This window comes from Ammospiza nelsoni, chromosome 6, assembly GCF_027579445.1.
Source record: "Ammospiza nelsoni isolate bAmmNel1 chromosome 6, bAmmNel1.pri, whole genome shotgun sequence".
NCBI lineage: Eukaryota > Metazoa > Chordata > Aves > Passeriformes > Passerellidae > Ammospiza > Ammospiza nelsoni.
Window position 1 is genome coordinate 25,655,562 of NC_080638.1, and position 21,763 is coordinate 25,677,324.

General features: G+C 37.5%; 1 protein-coding gene across 1 annotated transcript in view; it reads right to left on the bottom strand.

Moving 5' to 3' along the window:
* The window catches only part of MADD (MAP kinase activating death domain), a 99,688-nt gene that overhangs the window by 11,809 nt on the left and 66,116 nt on the right, over positions 1-21,763 (bottom strand). Inside the window, exons 19-33 of the mRNA XM_059474109.1 lie at positions 21,513-21,663; positions 18,916-19,122; positions 14,049-14,102; positions 10,912-11,009; positions 10,488-10,571; positions 9,898-10,056; positions 8,333-8,441; positions 7,725-7,787; positions 7,221-7,341; positions 5,988-6,093; positions 4,831-4,941; positions 3,834-3,941; positions 3,579-3,743; positions 2,393-2,465; positions 1,369-1,475 (exon numbers count right to left, since the gene is read on the bottom strand). Of these exons, the coding sequence (XP_059330092.1) occupies positions 1,369-1,475; positions 2,393-2,465; positions 3,579-3,743; positions 3,834-3,941; positions 4,831-4,941; positions 5,988-6,093; positions 7,221-7,341; positions 7,725-7,787; positions 8,333-8,441; positions 9,898-10,056; positions 10,488-10,571; positions 10,912-11,009; positions 14,049-14,102; positions 18,916-19,122; positions 21,513-21,663 (1,716 nt within the window). The remainder of the gene's footprint in view (positions 1-1,368; positions 1,476-2,392; positions 2,466-3,578; positions 3,744-3,833; positions 3,942-4,830; positions 4,942-5,987; positions 6,094-7,220; positions 7,342-7,724; positions 7,788-8,332; positions 8,442-9,897; positions 10,057-10,487; positions 10,572-10,911; positions 11,010-14,048; positions 14,103-18,915; positions 19,123-21,512; positions 21,664-21,763) is intronic.

A 21,763-nucleotide genomic window follows, 5' to 3' on the forward strand; every position in this document is an offset into this window, starting at 1 on the left:
GAACATTCCTATTTTTTGTCCTTACCTTAGAACAAATTAATTTCTATTATATCCATCTATAAGGATATCATACTGTTGCTTTGAGACCAGGGTTTAATTTTCAAAGGTTTTAGACCTATCATTTTCAAGAACTATGAAAATTCATTCTGTGCAACCAATAACTTCCTCCTACAGTTCTTTGTATTTCAGCACACCCAATGAAAAGATAAAATCTGTAACTTAGTCGAGTAGAGTGTTCCATCACAGAGTAGGTCTGAAACTCTACAGCAGGTTGGACATTGCAGGTGGGATTTTTAAGAGAGGTTTTAAGGGATTTTTAAGAGGGAGGTTCACAACTCTCCACTCCTTAGACTGGCACATATGAACTCAAAGTGGCACATGGTGCGGCTGTGACCTTGGGAGAAGTATTAAAGATTCTGAGCATGTGTGTTTGAGATGCATGTGCACTTCCAGTGGGATCTACACTGATGTATCCTCAAAGAAAAGCAAAGCTTGTGTGGGGAGAAAAGTCTAGTCAGGAGGAAAGGAAAAAACACTTCACAGAGAACTGACAGAAGCTTTTCTTTCTTTCTCTCTCTCACTCACACATACACACACTCTCCCTTCTCCCCTAAAAATTGATTCTACTGTCTAGCATAGCATGCATTTCATATATGCAAAACAAAAAACATAAAGCAAAATAAAAAACAAGGATCAAAGGAAGCAACAGAAACAACATCCAGAGAAAGGAAGAAATGACAATTCTACTTGTGTTTCCTCTATGCCCACAATATCTGCTTTTTGGAAGGAAAAAGAAACCAGTACTTTTTTCTTATTTTTGTGAATTATATCAAGAGCCAGTGTCCTATTTTATTTTTTTACAAATTTCTACAGATAATTTCTAAAATTTTAAAATACAATAGATGAGATACAATGCAGAAGGTTGCCTTCTGTACCTGTAATACTCAAACACTGTATCTTTAAGGCTGACTGCTTATGCAATGAGGATTTGTTCACAGTGTGATGCATTATAGCAGCTTAGATTATTATTGATCACTTTTTCTGTCCCTTAATACAGGCTAACATTTGTTTTCTGCTTAGACAATTAAGACCACAACAAACAAGAAGCTGAAAGAACTATCAACATTTTTCTTTACCAGACTATAGTTTTCCTGAGGACATTTAATTTCAGTGTGTTTTTACACACACATATATATAGATAGATAGACAGATACATGATTGTGGGTTTGAGTGTAAACATATCTTAAGTTTTTTTACCCACATCAAACCATTCCCTCTCCTCACTGATACTCTGGGAAGAGGAAACACCTGTAACAGGCGTGCTGCAGAAAGCTTCATGCTCAGTCTTCTCACAGATTTCCCTCATACCTGACTGTGCATAAATTTCAGGTTAATTCCTTCCAGTGTGACCTGAAGAAGACCTCCTTCACCAGTTTTCATATCCTGCACAGGGAACTCACCACCCAACTCAGGGCCTGTGATGTTAATAAAGAAAAAAAAAATCCAAAACAAAAACAACAAACCAAAAGAAAAATTCAGAGAGAGAGAGAGAGAGAGAGAGAGAGAGAGAGGAGAAAGCAGTCAGCCAAGTCATGGTATGCTGAAGGGGAATATTAAATAGTAAAAACATAATTCCTACTGAGCTGCATAGCAAAAGGACACTACTAAGAATAGTAGAGACCATTTCAGTGAGTCCACTCACTAATGACAGCTTTCTAAGAACCACTAGAATTTTTTGAATTGTAATAAGTTTCATTCTGGTAACATGAAGCAACATCAATGTCAGTTCATCCTGTATTTATTGCATGTCATATTGGGGTATTGTTTGTTTGCTTCAAATGCCACATTTCATTTCTGAATAGCAACATCCTGCACTCACATAATACCATAGAGAGCATAATCTTAAGTACAGATACATAAGCAGCACAAAGGAGACTTGTATTTGTGAGCTGCATGGCATGGTATTACTTTAAGTAATTAAAATGTCAAAATATTATTTAAATAATAATAGAGGTTATTAATAGGTAAATAATCTAGACATTTTCATCTAGTTTCTTATGCATTATTCAGTTCAGCTAAAAAGTGCGTTCTTAAAATTATTTTTGAAAAATCATCATTTTTTGCAGAACCACTCAGCTCTGGGGAATGGCTTTTAACATAATGCAAACACTTTTCAAACCATATTTTTAATACTATATTATTGTCCAATTCTTAACCTACCTTTCAAATACACTCTTGCTAAAGACAACAATCTGCTACTTGCATATAGATGCACAAAGTTATCCCAAGATTTCCAAGTAAAAGGAGATTATGTTCAAAGGAGTTATTAATAAAAAAAAATTGCTGATTGCAGACTAAACAATAAAAGTTCCCAACATTTAAAATCTTGTACCTGGTTTAATGCTTTGCTGCCTTGCTGCTGCTCGTTCCATGCTGTCTTTTACACAGTAGTACAGTTCCCGACACTAACAGATATAAGAGTAATACAATGTTATTCCTCCAAATTACCAAGGGAGGGAAAAGAACAGCAAGATTCTAAGGTTCTACAAAAAGAACAAACCCCATGTGGTGCCCAATGACCAAAAGCCCATACAAATTCAAGCACACCTTATTACTAGTTAGTATTTATATTTGTTTTACAAGATGATAGAGAAACTATTTCATAACATTTAACCACATAAATTAGTGAAGAGTTCATGCACTGGCACATTCTAACCAAGTCTATGCAGTTTCTTACTGTAGAACAGGCATCAAAATAATCCCTCTTTTCTTTCAGCTTGCAGCAATCAATATTGTTAGTCATGCACCTCATACCTATCTTTTGTTATTTTTATCAATTTCCTTATGGCATATTCTTCTCTTCCTCTTCCTGCAACTCTGAGATTAAGCCATAATCTCAGAGATAAATTTAAGAACATTTTCTGTCAATAGCCCAAGATACAGGACACAGAGCTGAGCTAGAAAGGAACAAATCTGATGGATGGACAAACTCAAAATAGTTGAGATAATGGCTCGGCATCCAAGTGGAAACCAGTGACAAGTGCTGTTCCTTGGGTGTCAGTACTGGGTCCGATGCTGTTTAACACCTTTGTCAGTGACATGGACAGAAGGACTAATGGAAGGTGACCCATGGCAGTGGAGTGTTTAAAGTAGGTGATCTTAAAGGTCCCCTTCAACCCAAGCCATTCCAGAATTCTAAGATCAAAAATTATACAATTAACTCCTAGGGCATAGTTTTATTTAGGTTTTGCCCATGAATCCTCTGTAGTATTTTTACTATCTTCACAAGCCTGCAAGCTCACACAATATTTAGTAATACTGATGCTTTCCTTCTTCCAACAAAAAAGTTTCGTGTCATTTCTTAAAAACTTTCTGGTGGACAACTGCCTTCAAGTAAATGACAGGGCACAAGGCCAGCTTCAGATGTCAGTGCTGCTAAACAGCCATTGCAGTTCAGTAACCAGTGCTGGCAAGAGAGTGCTGTTTTTTGATTAAACATGGAATATGACACACAAAGGATTTATTTTTTTCTGCGCAGTTTTCCCTGCAGTATTGTGTATATTAAACAAGATGCAAACCTTCTTTGTGTAGAACTTGTTCAATTGTGTCTCCTGACCATTCCTGCGCCAGAGGCAAAGCACTTTTGTTTTGGGACAGTAAGTCATGTTGATGAGCTTCTCATACCACCAACGTTCATACACAGTTCCAATGTTGCTCCTCAGCACAATACAATCATCACATACCTGGGAGCACAAAATATTATGTAAGATTTTTAATGCTGTTTCTCTTATATCTTCTGCTACTGGTTGCATTAGAATTATTCTTGTCTCTACCTCCATGAAAAATATGTCTCCTGTTGTGTCTGTCCCAGCATGTACTACAAAAGTCTGCTTCTTGATGTGGCGGCTGCCACTGGGTCTCACAGGGAGTTCCCGTCCATTCTAGAAAAAAAACCACATGCAGTCATGAATGAACATTGGGAAAATCCCAAAACATTAGCTGTCACAAATGAAAGAAAAAAGAATTTTAACAGTATTTAATGAGCTCATTGGAGACAATTTTGGACAAAGCTGTAAGGAAGATACTCTAGTAAGTTTAGTTTCAACAAGTGTGACTGGGAGAGTTAAGACAGCACAAAATATTCATGTGGTACCATACTCAGTATGGGAAAGTGAGGTGTCTGAGTTCTGGTATCATTGCAGTAAACTGGTCTGATTTTTCCCAATTAATTATAAGATCATTTTGTGCCTTTTCTGAGCAGAAAAGTAAGTTCCAAAGGTAGAAATTACCTTTAAAAGAGCCTAAGTTGTGTCCATCTGGGTGATGGTTGTGTTAAAAAGTGGCTAGATTTACTAACTGAAGCTTTAGCCTATATTCTTATTGATCATTAGAGGACATCAGGTTTATTCGCTATGAATACTGGGAACAGTTTTGTGCAGAAACTGATTGCTCTAAGTCTTATAGTGGCCTGGAAGTTGATAGACAACTAAACTCTTCTTACAGTCATAGTCATCATAAAGGTTCCTGCCAACAAACGTTATTAAGAAAACATTAATGTTGCACAGAACTGTTGTATATAAGTGTCATGTTTATACATATTTGTATTGCAGCTCTTACTGATAACTGTGTAACATTAAAACATTATAAACAGGGTCATATAGTCACAGTCTTTATTCTATATCTGTGAAGAGCAGCATTTAAAACTTCAATTAATTATTTTTAATACTTTTAAATTAGTGTTGCAGAGAATATACATAAGATTTTTCAGGCAATTTATTTCCTCCACTGTAGTTCCCAGAGGTATATCCCACTCATCACTGTTTTACTTACCAGATTGGCAAGTTTGTCTAGAATATCATTTATTTGCTGGCTGTGCACCAATCCAATATGTGATTTTCCCATTAGACGTCGCACCTTTTTCCTAATATCATTCTTGTTCACCTAGAAAGCAGATATACAGACAGTTGCATACTCTTCTCTATTCACAGGAGGCAACTCCAATCTCCCAAATATATCTTGGTTTCCATTGCTAAGAAGCAGAACAACTTATATCCAATTCACCCATGCTAGGGCCTCTTTAATCAGCAGTACAGGACCACATTGCACATATCCCACTTTCTCCAGCTACTGTGCAAGTGATGCTGTGTGCAACAGATTTCCGGCCTGCCCATGTGCACAAGCTGCAGTTGCACTACCCACCACTTCCAACTACTGACATCAAAAGCCTCGGTTCTCCATGTTACCACTTCTGAGTCTCATTGGCCATACCAGCTCCTCCACCTCTTTCTCTGCACAGACTCAAGTTATGAAGCTGTGGAGCCCTCAACACAACACAATATCTTTCAGAGTTCTTGTTCTTTCACCGTGTGTTTCCTGGTCACTAGGCTGTGGCTCTAACAAACACGCCCAGAGAGCCTTCAAACAGCAAAAGGTTCTTCCTGAAGATGAGCAGCAGGCAAGCTCAGAAGCAAAATATTTCTGCCTCACTTGCCATTTCAAAAGGCTACTACGAATGCCAGCCACTGATACTAAAGGCTTCAAAGACCTTACACCCATGTTTGAGTGCTGATTTCAAGCTGGATCAAACACTGTTTTTTAACACATTTGTTTTATGACCTTAATGTTGTGGAGTATATAAAACAAACTCAATCTGTTTCCTTCCTTTGACAAGAATTCTTTGTGCTTGAAAGAAGCATTGTATTTCTCAATATATTTTACAATTAAAGCCTACTAGGCTCTGTTATGCAAAACAAGAAAATAAAGTACCTAAGTGTTTGGTTAGCAGGATTATGCTTCCCTTAACAGCTCAAATAAATTCATCTCTCTAGTAACAGAAAGCCTTCCAACTTTGCAGTTTCTACTAGAAACTGCCTTTATTATCCACAGTTCTGAGTTTCATAAACAGCGATGTATGGTTTAAAAACAACACAAACAAAATATACTGCTTAAATCTGAGTAGCAATCTATTAAAAAGAACAAGAAGTCACCTTAATCATAAGCATATAAGCAATCATATTATGCAGCAGTGTAGCCAACAAGCGATCCTCATCATCCTCCAAACGCTTTCGATCGTGTTCTCCCAGGGAAAGATACCTGCAAGAAGAGCTACATCTGAGGCAGACTCACAGGCATTCTTCATCCACTTCCCAAAAGCTCTGGCAGAGGACACAGCACTGTTTGCAAAGCGTACAGCAAATAAAACCTCTGAAAACACTAAGTCAAATGGGCATTTTCCAGTAAAACACTGTCATCAGTAATGAAACATTTCCCTTAATTATTAACTAGTTGAAGCAAATAACATCTGCTCAGTGGGAAATTTGTTAGTGGTCTGCTGGGCTTATCATCCATTTCCTGTTCTCTGCAGTGGCAGCTCCATGACAATTACAACTGTCAGAAGAACACATAACTCAGCACAGGAGCTATCCCACATTAGAGCTTAAATACAACTGCAAGGCAGAAGAAAGCTGATGAAGGAAGTGCACCAGGCACTCTCTTTTTCCAGTAAGGTAGGCAGTTTCTGGAATAATAGTTTTGAAATTATCACCCCAAACTAGTTCTTATTTTGGCTACCAGATTTCATGATCCTTGATAACATGGATGGAGGCAGGAGAGCTGCAGGTGGTAGAAAAGAGCACAGAATGATCAGCTGTTAATAGAGCTGGGGGGAGGAAGAGGAAATGAGTCAAGACTGACATCTTAGAAACAGTCAAGCCTTAGGTAACCACGTAGATATTTCTAGAGAGTGGTTTCCTCATGAGGTTTTTTGTTTTGTTTTAACTACAAGCTGTGAAAACACCTTTAAGTTACTTTGCATTTTGAGAAGGCTCAAAATGCCATTTCTGGAACTATTTAATTCTTCCACTGTATGTCAACACACTATTATTCCAGAATATAGCCACAGAAATCTCTTACTTTACTAATGATCTAGTCTATTCCATCCGTTCATATTGTTCTTATGCTTACATAACCGATTTCTCAGGAAATATCTCACCACAAGAGTAAAAAAGTATGTCATAACTAAAGACAAGTATTTCAGTATCAGGACCTACTGAACAGCAGAAACAAGAAAGGGTCCCTTTGGAATAGTCAGGTATAGTAGCAAGGTTTACAAAGTGACAATAGCATGTTAAGCAGAATTAAAATAATTTTTCCTTACTATTTTTACTATTTCAGCCCCAGGTGAAACAATGAGGAGGAAAAATGTCTACTAAAGAATTTACCTGTCAATCATCTCCTGAGGTCCCTGGTCCATCCCCATTCCTTCTCTCTCTAACATCACAGCATCCAAGAAAGCATCTTCCCAGAACTGCATCTGGTCCCACAAAGTTGAACGCTCTTTGCCTATGCAATGTATAAAAAAATTGAGCATTTATTCTGTTTATTCCAGTCAGATACTTTATGATTAATTCCTGTTCAATCCCACTCCTTGAAAATACCATAAGCCAACACACAATTAAACTATATTTAAAAAAAATAAGGTTACTTGAAACCACAAACAATATCACAACTGAAAAAAAGTGTAAAAGAAAAGACAAGACAAATCTCTCATTCTAATTAATGGCACAATATTTTTAATCCCTGACAGTCAAATACCTCTCATCTCTATTCTTTAAGGAGTATAACTTCTTCCATAACTGTTAACACTGCCCAAAAGAGACAGGAATATCTCACACAGACACAGACCACAGCAAACACACAGAGAAGTGGAAAGATAAGATTATTACTCAGAGAGAAGGTTTCCATTGCAGCATCCTCTAATTGGTCCCAGACAGATCCTTTATCCCTACCTGCACCATTCCAAGCAGGTAGGAACGATAAATGGGAAGGATGAAAAACACAGGAAGAGAGAGCTTTTGATTAACAACAAGTCCAGACAAAATACAAAATAGCCAATGTACTCCTAATTCAAGGGAGCTACTTGAAGCCCTTTCATATTCTGAGTTTAGCCCTCTGTTCAGTGACTTAAGCTGAATGATCTTTTTTCAAGATCAGTGAAATATTTTAGCTTTCCACACATAGTTAACTTCCTTCTCCCCTTCTTCATATTGTTTAAAGAATTTGTATTCAAGAAGAGCAAGAGACTTGGACAGATTTAATTTTATGCAAACTACACCACTCACACCAATCTCCTCTTACACTTACTCAATTTCCCCAGCAAAACTTTGGCTTTACTCTGAATGGTCTGATGTGCCTTCCTATTCTACCAGCATGGACAACAGTTAGAGGTTAAAAACAGTGTCAGGGAAAGTGAAAACTCCAGTCTGTCCTAGACATGATTTCATCTGAACTTCAACCTGAAAGATTCCCTCCCCACAAAAAAAAAATAGCTTACCCAAAAGTCCTTCATATAGATAGACACGCTGGTTCCCATCCTCTGGACCTCTCCCCGGAGTGCTCCCTTTGCTATCCTTCACACTCTGCTTCAGATTGTGAGACTTGGCCTGAAAATAATAAAAGAGGTATTGGCAATTTAACTCTGCACCCTGCAGGGCTCTCTCTTGTGCTGTTGGGTTTAACAGACACAAGTTTGCAAGCTATACTTCAAAAAAGCTTCTCCTGCAAACATGCACAAAACAATTGTTTTGTTCAAAGAGCAACGTTACACATTTAAACATCCAGAGTCAGCCAAAGAAAAATCAAAGAAAGACAAACACAGAAATCAAAACACAGAGGAGGCACAGTGCTTCCCTGAAGGAAAACTGAGGCAAAACAAAAATGCAAGCCCCAGACTGAAGGGAAGAACCTCTTCTGTCATCCCCCATATTTCACACTTATGCATTCATAAAGGTGTGACATTAAGCAAATAATTCCATCTCATCTGGCCTGAAGAGTGAGAGTTGGGAAGACCAGCCAGCAGGAACCATGACAACAGTGACAACCAAAGGTGGTCCATTTATTTTGCTACACCAGGTAAATTATGGTGCAATATTTGAATTCATTGCACATCATATACACCCATCATCTTTCTTCTAAATCTCTTGCAAGGTTTCTTAAAATTCTATTTCATTTCTATTTAATTCTATTCTATTTAGTTTAGTACAAAAACACAGAAAAGTAAATGTTAGAAAAAATGTCTGACTCTTCAGTAACTGAGAGGACACCCACTTGCAACTAAGGAAGCAGACATGGTTAAATCATTTTCATGCTTTTTGTAGAAATCTGCCATAAAACACAATGGTTTTGTTTGCTTTTAACATTAGAAGTAGAAGCCCTGTAAAGGCTTCTACTTATCAAGATTACAAAATAGTGAACACACTGAGACCAATCTTAAGGCACTGCAAGTTTTCTTATTTTGCTGAGAGCTTGATTTAGCCAAATCAAATGTATCATTATTTTCTTGGTAAGATGTATATCAGAGGTTATACACAATAATCAAGGACTTTCCAAAAGGAAGCACTCACAAATTATTTGGGTTTTACTGTATACAGATCTTCCAACTAGGCAAATATATTTGAAAGTTATGCCTACTCTTCAAATAGGACTAAAGTAATACTTCAAAGAAACAGAACAGCTGCTAAAACTAAAATGGATCACTCCTTTACTCTATCAAGCAGCTTCCCCTAGGAAACAGGGAATTTTCCTTTTAGTTAAGGACGAACAATGCCCACCAAATGTCCATTTGGTTGAGAGAAATATTGAATTAATATTAAACATTACTAGAGTCTCTAAAGTGGTGCAAGATTGAATCTACTACTTTCAAAAAGCCATTTATTGCACAGGAAATGAAGAAAGGTATGTGGACCCAGACAAAACTACATCTTTGACATTGTAGTATTGTAAGTCATTGCTGATTAAGCCTTAGAACGGAATCAGAGATCCTATTGCATCCATGCACACACATTGAAATATTACTGTACGAGATCTATTTTAAAAAAATGAAATTTACAATGCCCTTACAAAGATAGAGCTAGTAGCAGAGTTTGTCTCAATTTCACTGTCTGACACAGTGCCTCTGGATCCTGCTAAATTGCCACCATTTTCCACACTCGGGCCATCACCAGCGTTGCTACTCAAGTCACTGTCTGCTCCCAATGTCTCTCCAGAACTGTTACTAACCTGTGGAGAAAAATAAAGCAATTACCTTCAAGAGATAATACAGCAGAGAATTTGCTCGTATTTTTAATGCATCAAACAATCTGCCTTTTTTGCTCTCAGGTTACCTTTAAAAACTTCTATTTTTTATAGATAGTTTATACAAAACTAAGACATATTTATAGAATTATTGCAATCTACCAGTTCCATAAATACACCAATATGTAGCAGCATATATGAATGCTGTAATGTGCCCATAAAGCAAGCACCATTTATGTCCTGGCACACACACATGCTTCCTACCCACTCAGAGGCTCTGGAGAGAGCACTCACAGAGTACATGATGCATGTGTGACACTACACTGCCATACCACACAAAATGTAGGCACAAAATGCCCTTCCTCACTTTAACAAGCAGTCAATCACATCCAGATTTCACTCTGGGCATGTCCTACCACAGTGCTGACTTCAGAATCCTGGCTTGTACTTCGGACCATAACTGTTGGTCCTCCACTGGGAATAGAGTCAAAATCACTCTTCTGCAGTCAAAACATAGAAAGGACAAGAAGAGTCACATTAGTTTTTACCATAAGGAGAGAACATCACTTCCCATTCTTCTGGGTTTTTGAATCTCATGCCTTACACTTCCTTAGTCTATTTAGTCAATCAAATAGAAACTGCTGTCTGAGTGTAAAAAAGACCATGGTGTCCTGTAATTTAGTTTACAAAGATCAATGCCCTAGAGAAAGGGGAAAAGAAATTTTACCAAATGAGCCTCTCAAGAATACTCAAACCCTAGAAGTCTTCCCATAATTAAGCAGTGAATAGAAGAATCCTGTCTCTTACCACATAAATAATGCAAACATAGGAGCCACTGACCTGAGAACCTGAGGCCAAACTGAGGCCACTGTCTGCACTGATTTGGGATTTCTTCTCATCCGTTTCTCCCAAATCAAACTGTTTCACACCTTCTGGTCCTGAACAAAGGAAAGAGTAAATAATTACTGTATCAAGAAAAAACAGCATAGGAGAAAGCAGATGACAGACTGGAAGCAGGAACAGTACCAAGAAAACAGATTTGCTTTCTGATTTCTTTGATTTTTAATGCATTTTTTATTATTCCTTGGTACTGAAAACAACAAGGCCAGCAGAACATATCTGCTAGTCTTCCAACATTAATTTGAATTTCAAATATTCCAAAGTCCAGGAGTGACTATAACTAAACAGTACCTTTCTTAGCCATTCAAGAGAGATTAGAAGACAGACAACAGTCAAGTAGCTTCCAGTTACAATAACACATGCAGAGCAGTTGACATTCAACTCTAGGAAGCCACTTCCTTTGATTCTTGGTAATAAAAAAGAATATCTATTTACTTATAAGTAAGAATCCTTTTTTTGAACAGCTAAACTGCTCAGAGCCCTGGACTGAGTTTTTTGGTTGCCCACTGCAACTATCTAGGCAAAAAACAGGCAACACATGACAAGAAAATAAACAGTGACAATTGGTGTTACCCAGTAAGATTTTCAAAGATTCAACTTGTATGATGCTGTACTTCACAACATTCCCCAATTACATTAACAAATGGCTCTCCAGAGTTGGCAATCACACAGGTAGGAAAGACAGAGGAATCAGCAAGCTTTTAAGTCATGCATTCATTAACCCAACTATACAAAGAAGGGAAAGAAAGGATAAAGAACTTTATGTTCAATTTCCCATGCACTTCTAGAATTGTATCATCTATTGTCCTCAGATGGGATGGCAGAAGGAAAAGAGAATGATGGAGAGGTAGAGCCTGAAAAGAAATTTGGATAAGCACTGAATGAAGTAAATAACAATGCAAGAAAAGAGTGTGTTATAGGCTGCACACAAAATGTTAATACTCTCAGAAAGGGGAAGAGACTGAATGCAATACTGCTGCCATAGCCATATCTGCCAACTATTCAGTAACAGCAAGACATGATCAGCTGCTGGAATATTTGTATTATATACCCATGTCTATAGCCAGTATCTCTAAACAAACAATGCCACTACCTATGTAACCACTGATCACAACAACCTGGGAATTATGAACATGTTTATATTATATGTAATATTAGAGAGGATAAGATAGTGAAAAGGAAAGAAAAAGGGACGGGAGGAGAGAGAGAGAGAGAGAAGGATAATATACAAAGATTTGTGGCAGTGAGTTTGAGATGACATGTAAACTCATGAATTGCAAAGCCATAAGTGGGCTGGGCAGACCATACTAGCTTACTACTCAACCACCAATTCTTCCTGTGAAGAGTTTACAGGAAGCATTCTTCAGCTGCTATAGTATTTTGCCTCTAGACCCAAATGCCTTAGTTACTGTAAAATCAACTCCTCAAAGATTCTAAGAAAGAGAAAGCATAAACAGAACTTATGAAGAAAAATAACTAAAAATATCTTTTCTCAGAATTTGGAATGTTATTTTCCACTGAAATACACAGCTCACTTCTAGAAGTCTATATCCACTCATTCAAGTGGTCATCATTTCTAGTTCTGATACAGCCAAAAGTTTTCTATCTCGTTACTACAGCAATAACAAAATTTCTGCTGTGTGTTTTACACAAATTAGGAGTTTCCTGTCCCAACACATAATTCAGATATGTTTCTGGCAGTTTGACTTTTAAAGGAATTGAAATTGACTGAAGCAGTTCGGATATTTGAGGCCTGTATCTGAGTTTAAGGAGCACAATAGCCACAACTCCATTGTTATCACTGTCAATTTACAAGCACTTAAAATCCTCCCTTTCCTTTCTTTATGGAGACATGTCTAATACACATGGAACACCTAAGCTTCAATTTATCCCTCCCAGCGTAGGCATCTACCTGAAAGGCTCAGTTTGTGCATGGTGCTGTGTGTCTGTCTCACACACTCCTACCCTAGCAGGAAGCAATTCACAGCTGAAGTACAGTGAGCTGTACTGCAGAGCTGCCCCAGTCACCCCATCCTCTCTGAACTAACTCCACGTGCTAATTTGTACTTGACAGAAGTTGCTAATTTGTACTTAACAGAAATATTTAACTGAGGTGCCTAAAACTAATGGAAGCAAATCCAGGCCTAGTCAGAATGTTAGGAATCTTCACTCATTCATCTCAGCTATTAATCCTTCCCAATTTTCAGTCTCTAAAATAGGTAGCATCAGCTCTGCAAAGTACAAACTAAGCTTATGGTTAGGAAACACCTACCACAATATGGTTGTTATAAATTGGCTGTTGCCTTTAAGTCATATGTCCCTATTTACAACAGTGACAACAACCAAAAGAGCAAAACCTGGTATTGCACCTGCAGAGTATACATATTCAATATTTTATTCATTATCATACTTCAATAGATGTTCAGATTTGTGTAGATTTAGACTATTATTTAGACTCTGTAACAGCCTAAAACTATTTCACTCCTTCTTTACCAAGGGATATGAAAAACAAAATCAGGTTGATTCCTTATTATGAGGCTATTTTCTAGAAGCCATCACTAAATACAATTATTCACATACACCTTCTCTCTCCCCCTCAGAAGTATTTCTTGTTGGAGACTGACTATTCATGGTTGATGCCAGTTAACAAAATTCACCATCCCACAGCTTGAACAAACAGGAATTCTTCATTCCAGTAACATTTAATCAATCAATCAATATATCCATGTCAACAACTTGTTAAATAAGTTTTAACTTTTAAGAAAGGAGATGGAGTATCTTAAAAAATATTTATCTGATTTGTGAGGATGCAGAATACCTACTTCCTCTTCTTTGAAGGCAACAATTGGGGGAGGAAAAAAGAAAGGAAAAAAAAAAAAAAGAAGATATACTTGAACATAATTTCCTCAGGACAAACAGATCTGTTTGGTACTTCAGTGGAGACTTTCTGGATAGATTTTGTTCTTGTGAGTATAAAACCTGTGTGCCAGAGATGCAAGCTCACCCTGCACCTGCGGAGTTGGCAGTTATGGGGAGGCTGGAGGAGTCAGTTTCTACATTTTTTTAAATTTCCTTACTCGTTTTTTCCAAAGATTTTTGCTTTTTCACTTCCTGGTGCTTGTTCCACAATTCTACCCAAGATGCATTGAAAGCAGGAGAGAAAGAGAAAGAGTCAGCAGCTGGTCAGACAGGTGAAAATGGGGAAAAAAAATTTCAAACAAAAACCCCACCCCTTCACCTTAAAAAAAAAAAAAAAAAAAAAAAAACAAAACAAAAAACCAAGAAAAAAAGGGGAAAAAAAAGGAAGAATTTTATGACAACTACTGAGTGAAGGGTTAATTAACACCAGTTTAAAAGAAATCAATGTTAGGTATTGAGCACTGCATCATCTCTCAGTAACAGTATTCAAACATTAGAGATGACTTCACACAGTGGTGGTGGTGCATCCCCCCTCCCCTCCACAGGCCACACTTTGACAGCAGTTACTCAACTAAGGAAAAACAGCTCTTAGGAACAAACAATAAATCACCTTTACCAAGAAAGGGATTTAGGACTGTCAGATATTTACTCCTCTAAAACGTAGGCATCACAGAAGCTCTAACTAACAGAAACATTTTAATGTCTAGTTTATATCACTGAAAGGAGAAAGACACAAAAAACAGCAGCAGCAATTCAAAAAATATTAAAATGTAGGTTAACACAATATTTAATGAATATTATTTTCTACATATTATCACAAAGTTTACAAGTTATTTTTGACCTGACAACATTCTCAATAAATTCCTGGCTCTGCCTGTGAACCTCTCCTATATGCAAAGAGCTGAACTCCTCTGCATCCACTTGCTCCCATCAGGGTATAGAGAATAGAAAATGATGAAGAACTAAAATAAGCAAGATATCAGACATGCTTCACTCCAACTACCAAAACTCAAAGTCACAGAAGTCACAGCACTCTAATCAAGTCAGCGAATTCCATAAGAGAATATACAATGTGCAGACCAGCAAGACAGTCTGAAGTTTTCTTCAAACTGAATTTGAAACTCAGCCCTGGGACAAACTGGTCCTGAGACACTTGCACTTTTCTATCACTCTGTTCAACTCTCTGAAATGCAGTCACCTTTTCTGCTCAGAAACATCAGATCATTCCAGGCAGTGGCCCTTTGGCCAAAGGAAACATTACAAGCTGCCATGGTGAGCTGACTCCAAGTGTCAGGCACTGTCCTCTCTCACTAGCACCACTAAAGTTGAGGACGCTATAGAGGAATATCCTCTTCGAAAAGTGGTAAATGGAAGGAAAAAGAAGTAAAAAGTTCTTTTATTGCTCTTTAAGAAAACTTTCTGAGCAACTGAAAGGTCACTTAAGTGTGTTAGAAACCCATTCCACCCTGTAAATAGCAGAAATAAGGGCAAGACAGGCTCTAAATAAGTTCTATTGAGCAAAATGTCCACCAAAAAAAATTTAAAAGGATAGATTACAACTGTGAAGGAAGGCTCCAAAGTATTATGAAAAACAAGGTAGAAAAAGCTAGAAAGATGGATTCTAGCCTGCTAATTTCTAGATCTGCTTCATGATTGATGGATGTTCCTTCAACTTTCATAAACAGACAGATGGATAAGATAAAATTGCTGAGGGATCCAAACAGCATCCTACAGGCTTATCAAGCTGAGCATACACTGACAGAGATAACAATCTCTAAGATGGACTGAATTTGTTTGTTAAAGGGCTTTGAAAACATCTGGCCTCTTCCATTCTCAGTCTATATGGCTTTACTTTAAAAATCACCAGTCTGAAAGGTACAACACCTGCCATTAACTTACTTTTAGCTGACTTGTCTGGTAATTTAGTGTAGAGCATATCCTAGCACAATAAAAACAGACTAGATTTTACTCTTAATTACTTAGTCTCAGAAGAAAAACAAAACTTCAAATAAACTCACAGGATATAAATACTACACCTATGGCTTTGTTACGTGACCCTGAACTAAACAGGACAGCAGGTCCAGAAAGGGCCTCATGTGGATGAAGTATGTAGCACAATCTTTTCTGCTTAAAAAACCCAGCCAAAATAAAGTGATCTGACCAGACTAAACAATTATTTAAAAATTAGTAATGGCAATTTCAGTAAGTACTGACATTTTCATTAACAGTTACGGAAAGTATGCAATAAACCAAACTTATCACTAACACGAAGGGGCAAATTAATTAACTATCAACTTAAAAGCCACCAGTGTCCTAACAAAAAGACCTACACTACAGGTGATAAACCCTGGAAGACAAGAACTCTAGAAGTAAGCAACTGGTGAGTATCAGAAGCATCATCTTCATACTGAATTTTCTAGGTAGGAATTAGGTATCAAGCACAGTCAAGATCAAAGCTCAGGTGGTAACTCAGATCCTACTTCACCTCAGAAATAGGAAACCCTGTGAACTTTATGGCCATTGTTCCTGTAGTACCAGAAAACTCCACAGATTCAGCTACCATAGATTCAGCTCTAGATTTGAGATGTAGTTTAATCACCACACTAACATACACTCTATATATGACTACTGCAAACAGAGCTGTACATTATTTTGCTCCATCCTTCTGAAGACTTCTCATTCTAGTATTTCTTCCTGTATCTAGCTAAAAAGGGTAGCAGCCCAATTTGCATTTCATCTATACAATACCAAGAGATTAATTCAAAGTTGTATTTACATTTTTGCAACTTGAGGCTGTAAGTACCTTCCAAACTTCAGAGAATCACATAACTGCTGAAGTTCAAAGGGACCTGAGAACACCACCTAGTCCAACCTCCCTGCTTAAAGCAGGATCAACTGAAGCTGCCTGCCACAGGACCATGTCCATTCAGGTATTCACTTTCTCCACAGATGGGGAATCCAACACCTTTCCAGGCAACCTGTTCTAGTGCTGGATCATCTTCACATAAAAACATTTTTTTCCCATGTTTAAATGGAACTACTTACAAATACGTTGTTATTTCAGCAAGATGTAAATGTTTACCATATGCTCTTCCCTAAATAATTTAGTTTGAATGAGAACACCTGCATTTCACAGCTAAGCCACAACTAACACCAGTCCTGTATATCTGAAGCTGTCTTGTTCTGAAGTTTCTATGACAGAATATAAAGGAAGTATAATAGGCAAGCAGCTTTAAATTATCTCTCTGCAACACAACAGAAACACCCTTTACTTCTAGATCACACAAGTCAGATGAGCACACTATGGAGACTACACTATTTTTACAGCAATTTCCTAAGAAGTGACTTGCATACCAGTTCATGTTTTGTGGTGAAAGACAAAAGCAGATAGGAAAAAAGGCTTCAGGAAAAACATTCAAGTCTTTTGAACTTTGGTCAGTCTAGGTACAACCATATTCTTCTTGTAACTTAGCTCCATAAGAGAAAAGTGGAAACCATCAGAACCATCAACGAGAATGTACCTTTGTCTGTCCTTGATGACAGTGAATTGTTTAAGGCTTATATTCTGGCAACAGTAGCTAACATGGCATATTGCATAGCACTTCTTTTGAAAAGCACTTCTTATGATGCTTCACAAACAGGAACTATCTGATGTCTATGATTTCCATTTCTATGAGGCTTTAACTTCATCAAAGGAAAAAAAGCAGTCTTAGCAATCTCATCAAAAGATCTCTCTTCATTCTTTAAAAGAACACTGTGCTAGAGCCTGGTTTATTCTTAGTTGTGCCAGAAGCATACTTTCCTTTTTCTCTTCTACAGAAAAGTAATGAAGTACCCAGAGCAAACCAAACAACTAACTGAAATGCTGGACATCTGAATTTGCAACTCTCTCAGCTTCCTGACAGCTTTTCAAATGGAGTGCAAGACTAGTTTCTGAGCAACTGCTTCCATAGATTGCCTCTTTAAACAGAAAGCCAATCAAGTCAGAGGGGTACAGTATCACTTCAGGACTCAACAGCACCCAGCCTGCAGTTACTACGTGTGTATAAAAATGCATGTCTGTACTCCTGTCACCTAGCTGCTGAACACACACAATCCCTTGCCTTATGTAACAAACTACATACAAATCCTCACAGCACCACACTTTCAGAAAATTAATCTTTCACACAGTGATTCCACTAAAATGTTATTTTAAACAGGCTGCAAGAAGCAACGTCTATAATTTAACATTACCTATTTTTGCAGTTGAGAAAAAATTCCTCATATGCTGATGATACTTCTCATGTTTACAACCCATAGCCCAGAGGATCCAACCAAAGTAATTTTTTTTCTTTCTCCTCCACCAAAAAAGTCTGTAAAGCCCTTTTTAAATAAAACAGTTCTGAAAGCCCTATTTCAAACTTTTTCCCATGACATAGGGAAAAGCTAGGTCATCTAAGAGCAAGACAGGAAAATCTCCAGGGACCAGCCTAGCAGATGCTGTTTACAAGAAAACACATTCTATTTGCTATTGCATAGAAGGAAAATCCATCAGTCCTGCTCACTGAAACTGTAAAACTGTAACTAAAATCTTTTTGGAAATTTTGTTGTTAACAAACAGCAGATTTTGGATCCCACTACATCAGGATACAATCTACATAATTCATAGGTAGCCAGCAATGACAGAAAACCTTAGTTTCATGTTTCCCTTCCACAGCTGCCCTTTCTAAAAATCCTGCTGTCCCTGTTCCTCTTTTGCCATTTCCCATTGCTTGAAAACAGCAATCACAGAACAAAAAATAAGGCTGTTTAAGGTGTAATGAAATATAGAAACAATTAAGATTAGACAGCTTATTGGGAGAAAATTGCAGTGGATAGTTTATCCAAGAGTAGGGTGAAAACACATATGATTTTTCCTTGTGATCCAAGGTGTAAATGAAGCATGTTACAGTAGCAATGTAGTGCGTTAAAATGGAGAGAATGCAAATAGAACCTAAAGCCAAACCAGAAGTCCCCCCTGCACTCCACATGCACCTCAATACACACCAATGGAAGCAATAAAATTCTCTTCCTTTAGACTCCTTGTGTCAAACTCCCTTGGCCCTTTGCCTGCAGGGCTCGGTGGCTTTGGCATTAGCTGAGGTACCGGCAGCTGCATCGCAGGTTTTGGCTCCACTCTTGGGGATGATGCAGGATCCTTGCCAACTGGAGTGACAGATCCATCTGTAGGACTTCGTTTTCTCTTTTCTGGTTCTTTAAATTAAAAGAACAGTGTTGAGAGAAAATAAATAAATAAATAGAAAAAGACCTAAGGAAAAAGAAAATGAGAGCAGGAGAAGAAAGATGAGACAGATGGTCTCACCTAAATCATTAAGCCTGGCACTGAAACAGCTCAGTGCCACATTTGTTCCCATAGGCCAACCTGGCTTGTTGATAGTCTGACACACTGGTGGAAACAGTAGAGGAGAAAGCCAGAGTACTGTTTTAGGGATACTCAAGTATCTCATTTCTGTATATCTGAAACCTAGGAATGTTCTCTGACACAGTAACTGGAGCATCTCCTCTGCTGAACTGTGACAAATTAAACAACTCTGCATAAACTACCAAGAATACAATTTGTAGAAGATAAGTAAGTTCCACTCACAGTGCAAAAATGACAAATGCAATCAATTTCATGGGTAGCACTAAATGAAACTTCAGTTAGGGAAAAAAAATCCCAAAAATACCAATCAGCTATAGCTCTTCCATCAATCTCTGAGACTTCCTATAACCACATGTCCCTAAAGGCAGCTTGGATTATTTCTCTGTAGCAAACCTCACAGTTTGAACTACAGCAAAACCTTCAGAAAAGAATAATTAAAACCAGGTTTTCCATAAAGAGCTTCATGCACAAACTATTTCAATACCTGATGAATCTAATAGTCAAAACTTCATTTCCTATTATCTAAATCTGTCATATCACTAGATTTTGTGATACCTTTGTTCAGTGGATTTAAGATTCTGCTATTAGTAAAACCTTTCAATTAGAGTAATTGAAAAGAATCAACACCTAACATTCAACAGACTGAACACTTCCTTCCTTCAGAGCTGAAGTGTTTCCCCAATTCCTTGCAGATCTTTCAGAAACCTACTCAACTTTGTAAGATGTGAATACCAGAAGTGGGAGCACTACTTCATTTGTGGGTCTGGTTACTGATACATCAAGATCCTATACAGTAGCTGCATTCCAAATGTGTATTCACAGATACACAGTGCCCCCCTTCCCAGGTTTTACAGACACAGTAAATAGTGGGAAGTTCACATACAGTAGCAGGAGACTGCTTCCTAGTATATACCTCCCAATCCTACTACTACTGCCAACTATCCTTGTAATAAAAACAAGTCCTTAGTTTGACCACAACATAATAACTTAATCACAACCATGCTTTATTAAGACTTAGCTTACTCTAGACAAATAAGCTATATCCATCATGTCCTGTAGGATTACTAGTCTATTATTATATGTTAAATAATATCAACATAAGGACTAATCTCTGTAAAACATTTCTAGAAATAAATACTAATTTCAACTAATTGAAAACAAGTAAAACATACTAAACAACTAAAATATGACTACAAATGAAGATGTTATGCAATAATGAGAAGAGTCTTTAAAAGTTGAAAAGAATCTTTAAAAGTTTGCACCAAATTTTGTCTGTCATGACCACAATTAGTTTACTGGGAAAACTCTACTTACCATCAAATTATGCTATTTGGTCTTCACTCTAAAACTACTGAGTTTTACATCAGCCACTCCAATTTTCCTTAAAAAACAGTGTCAGACTAAAAGCTTGTAATTACCAAGATCAGCCCATTCTCTACATTCAAGACTGTTCCAGTAGCACAGCCTTCCTTACTTTCCTCAGCATTCCAACAATGACTGGAAAGGAACATGGGGTGCATCTAACTCATTAAAAAATCCCTGATACAAGACCCGGAACACAGACTATAAAGGTTTAGTAGATGCTACTTCTCTGCAACAATGAAATAAGTAACTTTTCATCATTTGAGATTACAGAAAAGTCAGATACTAAGCAGAGATTTATCTTTTTGTCATCTTTTGCTTTCTTCCTTAGCATGCATTTTCTTATTTAGCATTAAGAATCAGATTCTTAAGAAACAGATGAAAAATAAAGAGATACTTCCAAACTTTCTTCTCTAAGATATTTAGTTGTATGAGAATAATTGTGTAGTGCAATGTGGTTGGTGAGACCTAAGTCACATATGGTTGCACATCACAAGTATCTCCCTCCCTGCTGAGGTTGCCTGCAACAACTTTCCAAGACTGTGGCTGGGAAGTTTTAGTTGAAGGTCCCCATTCCCAGACTTTCCACTTCAGCTGTAGAAGTGCCAGGTTTTGTATCTCACTGCAGAGTTTCCATTTTCAATTACATATCAGTATGACCATTATTTTGCTTTGGTCCAGTAACATGTGTGTAAGAAACAGGCTTCAAGCTTTATAAGGCTTCAGTAACAATGGTACAATTCTCACCATTTTGGAAGTGTTTGAAAAGCCCTGAAATATATCAAAAGGCACAAAACCAGCTACTTTCCCAATCTTGTTTGGTTCCTGAACACTATACTCTTACGAACACTTTTCTTACCTTTATTATAGTAGTGAGTATGTGCTATCTCTAGCAGGCCAAAAACACTGGCCATGCCTCCCAGGCCAGCATTAGCATATGACTGCTCCAGGCTCAACACAGTGCACTTCAGCAGGTCCAGCATGCCTTTATAAACCTTGCGGCTGATCTCCTGCAATGAAAGCCCCATTAGTGCTGCTATTTCTCACGTGAGAAAGTCAAAAACATAAAATCTCAAACTGCTGTAACACAAGCTTTTCACAATTGACAAA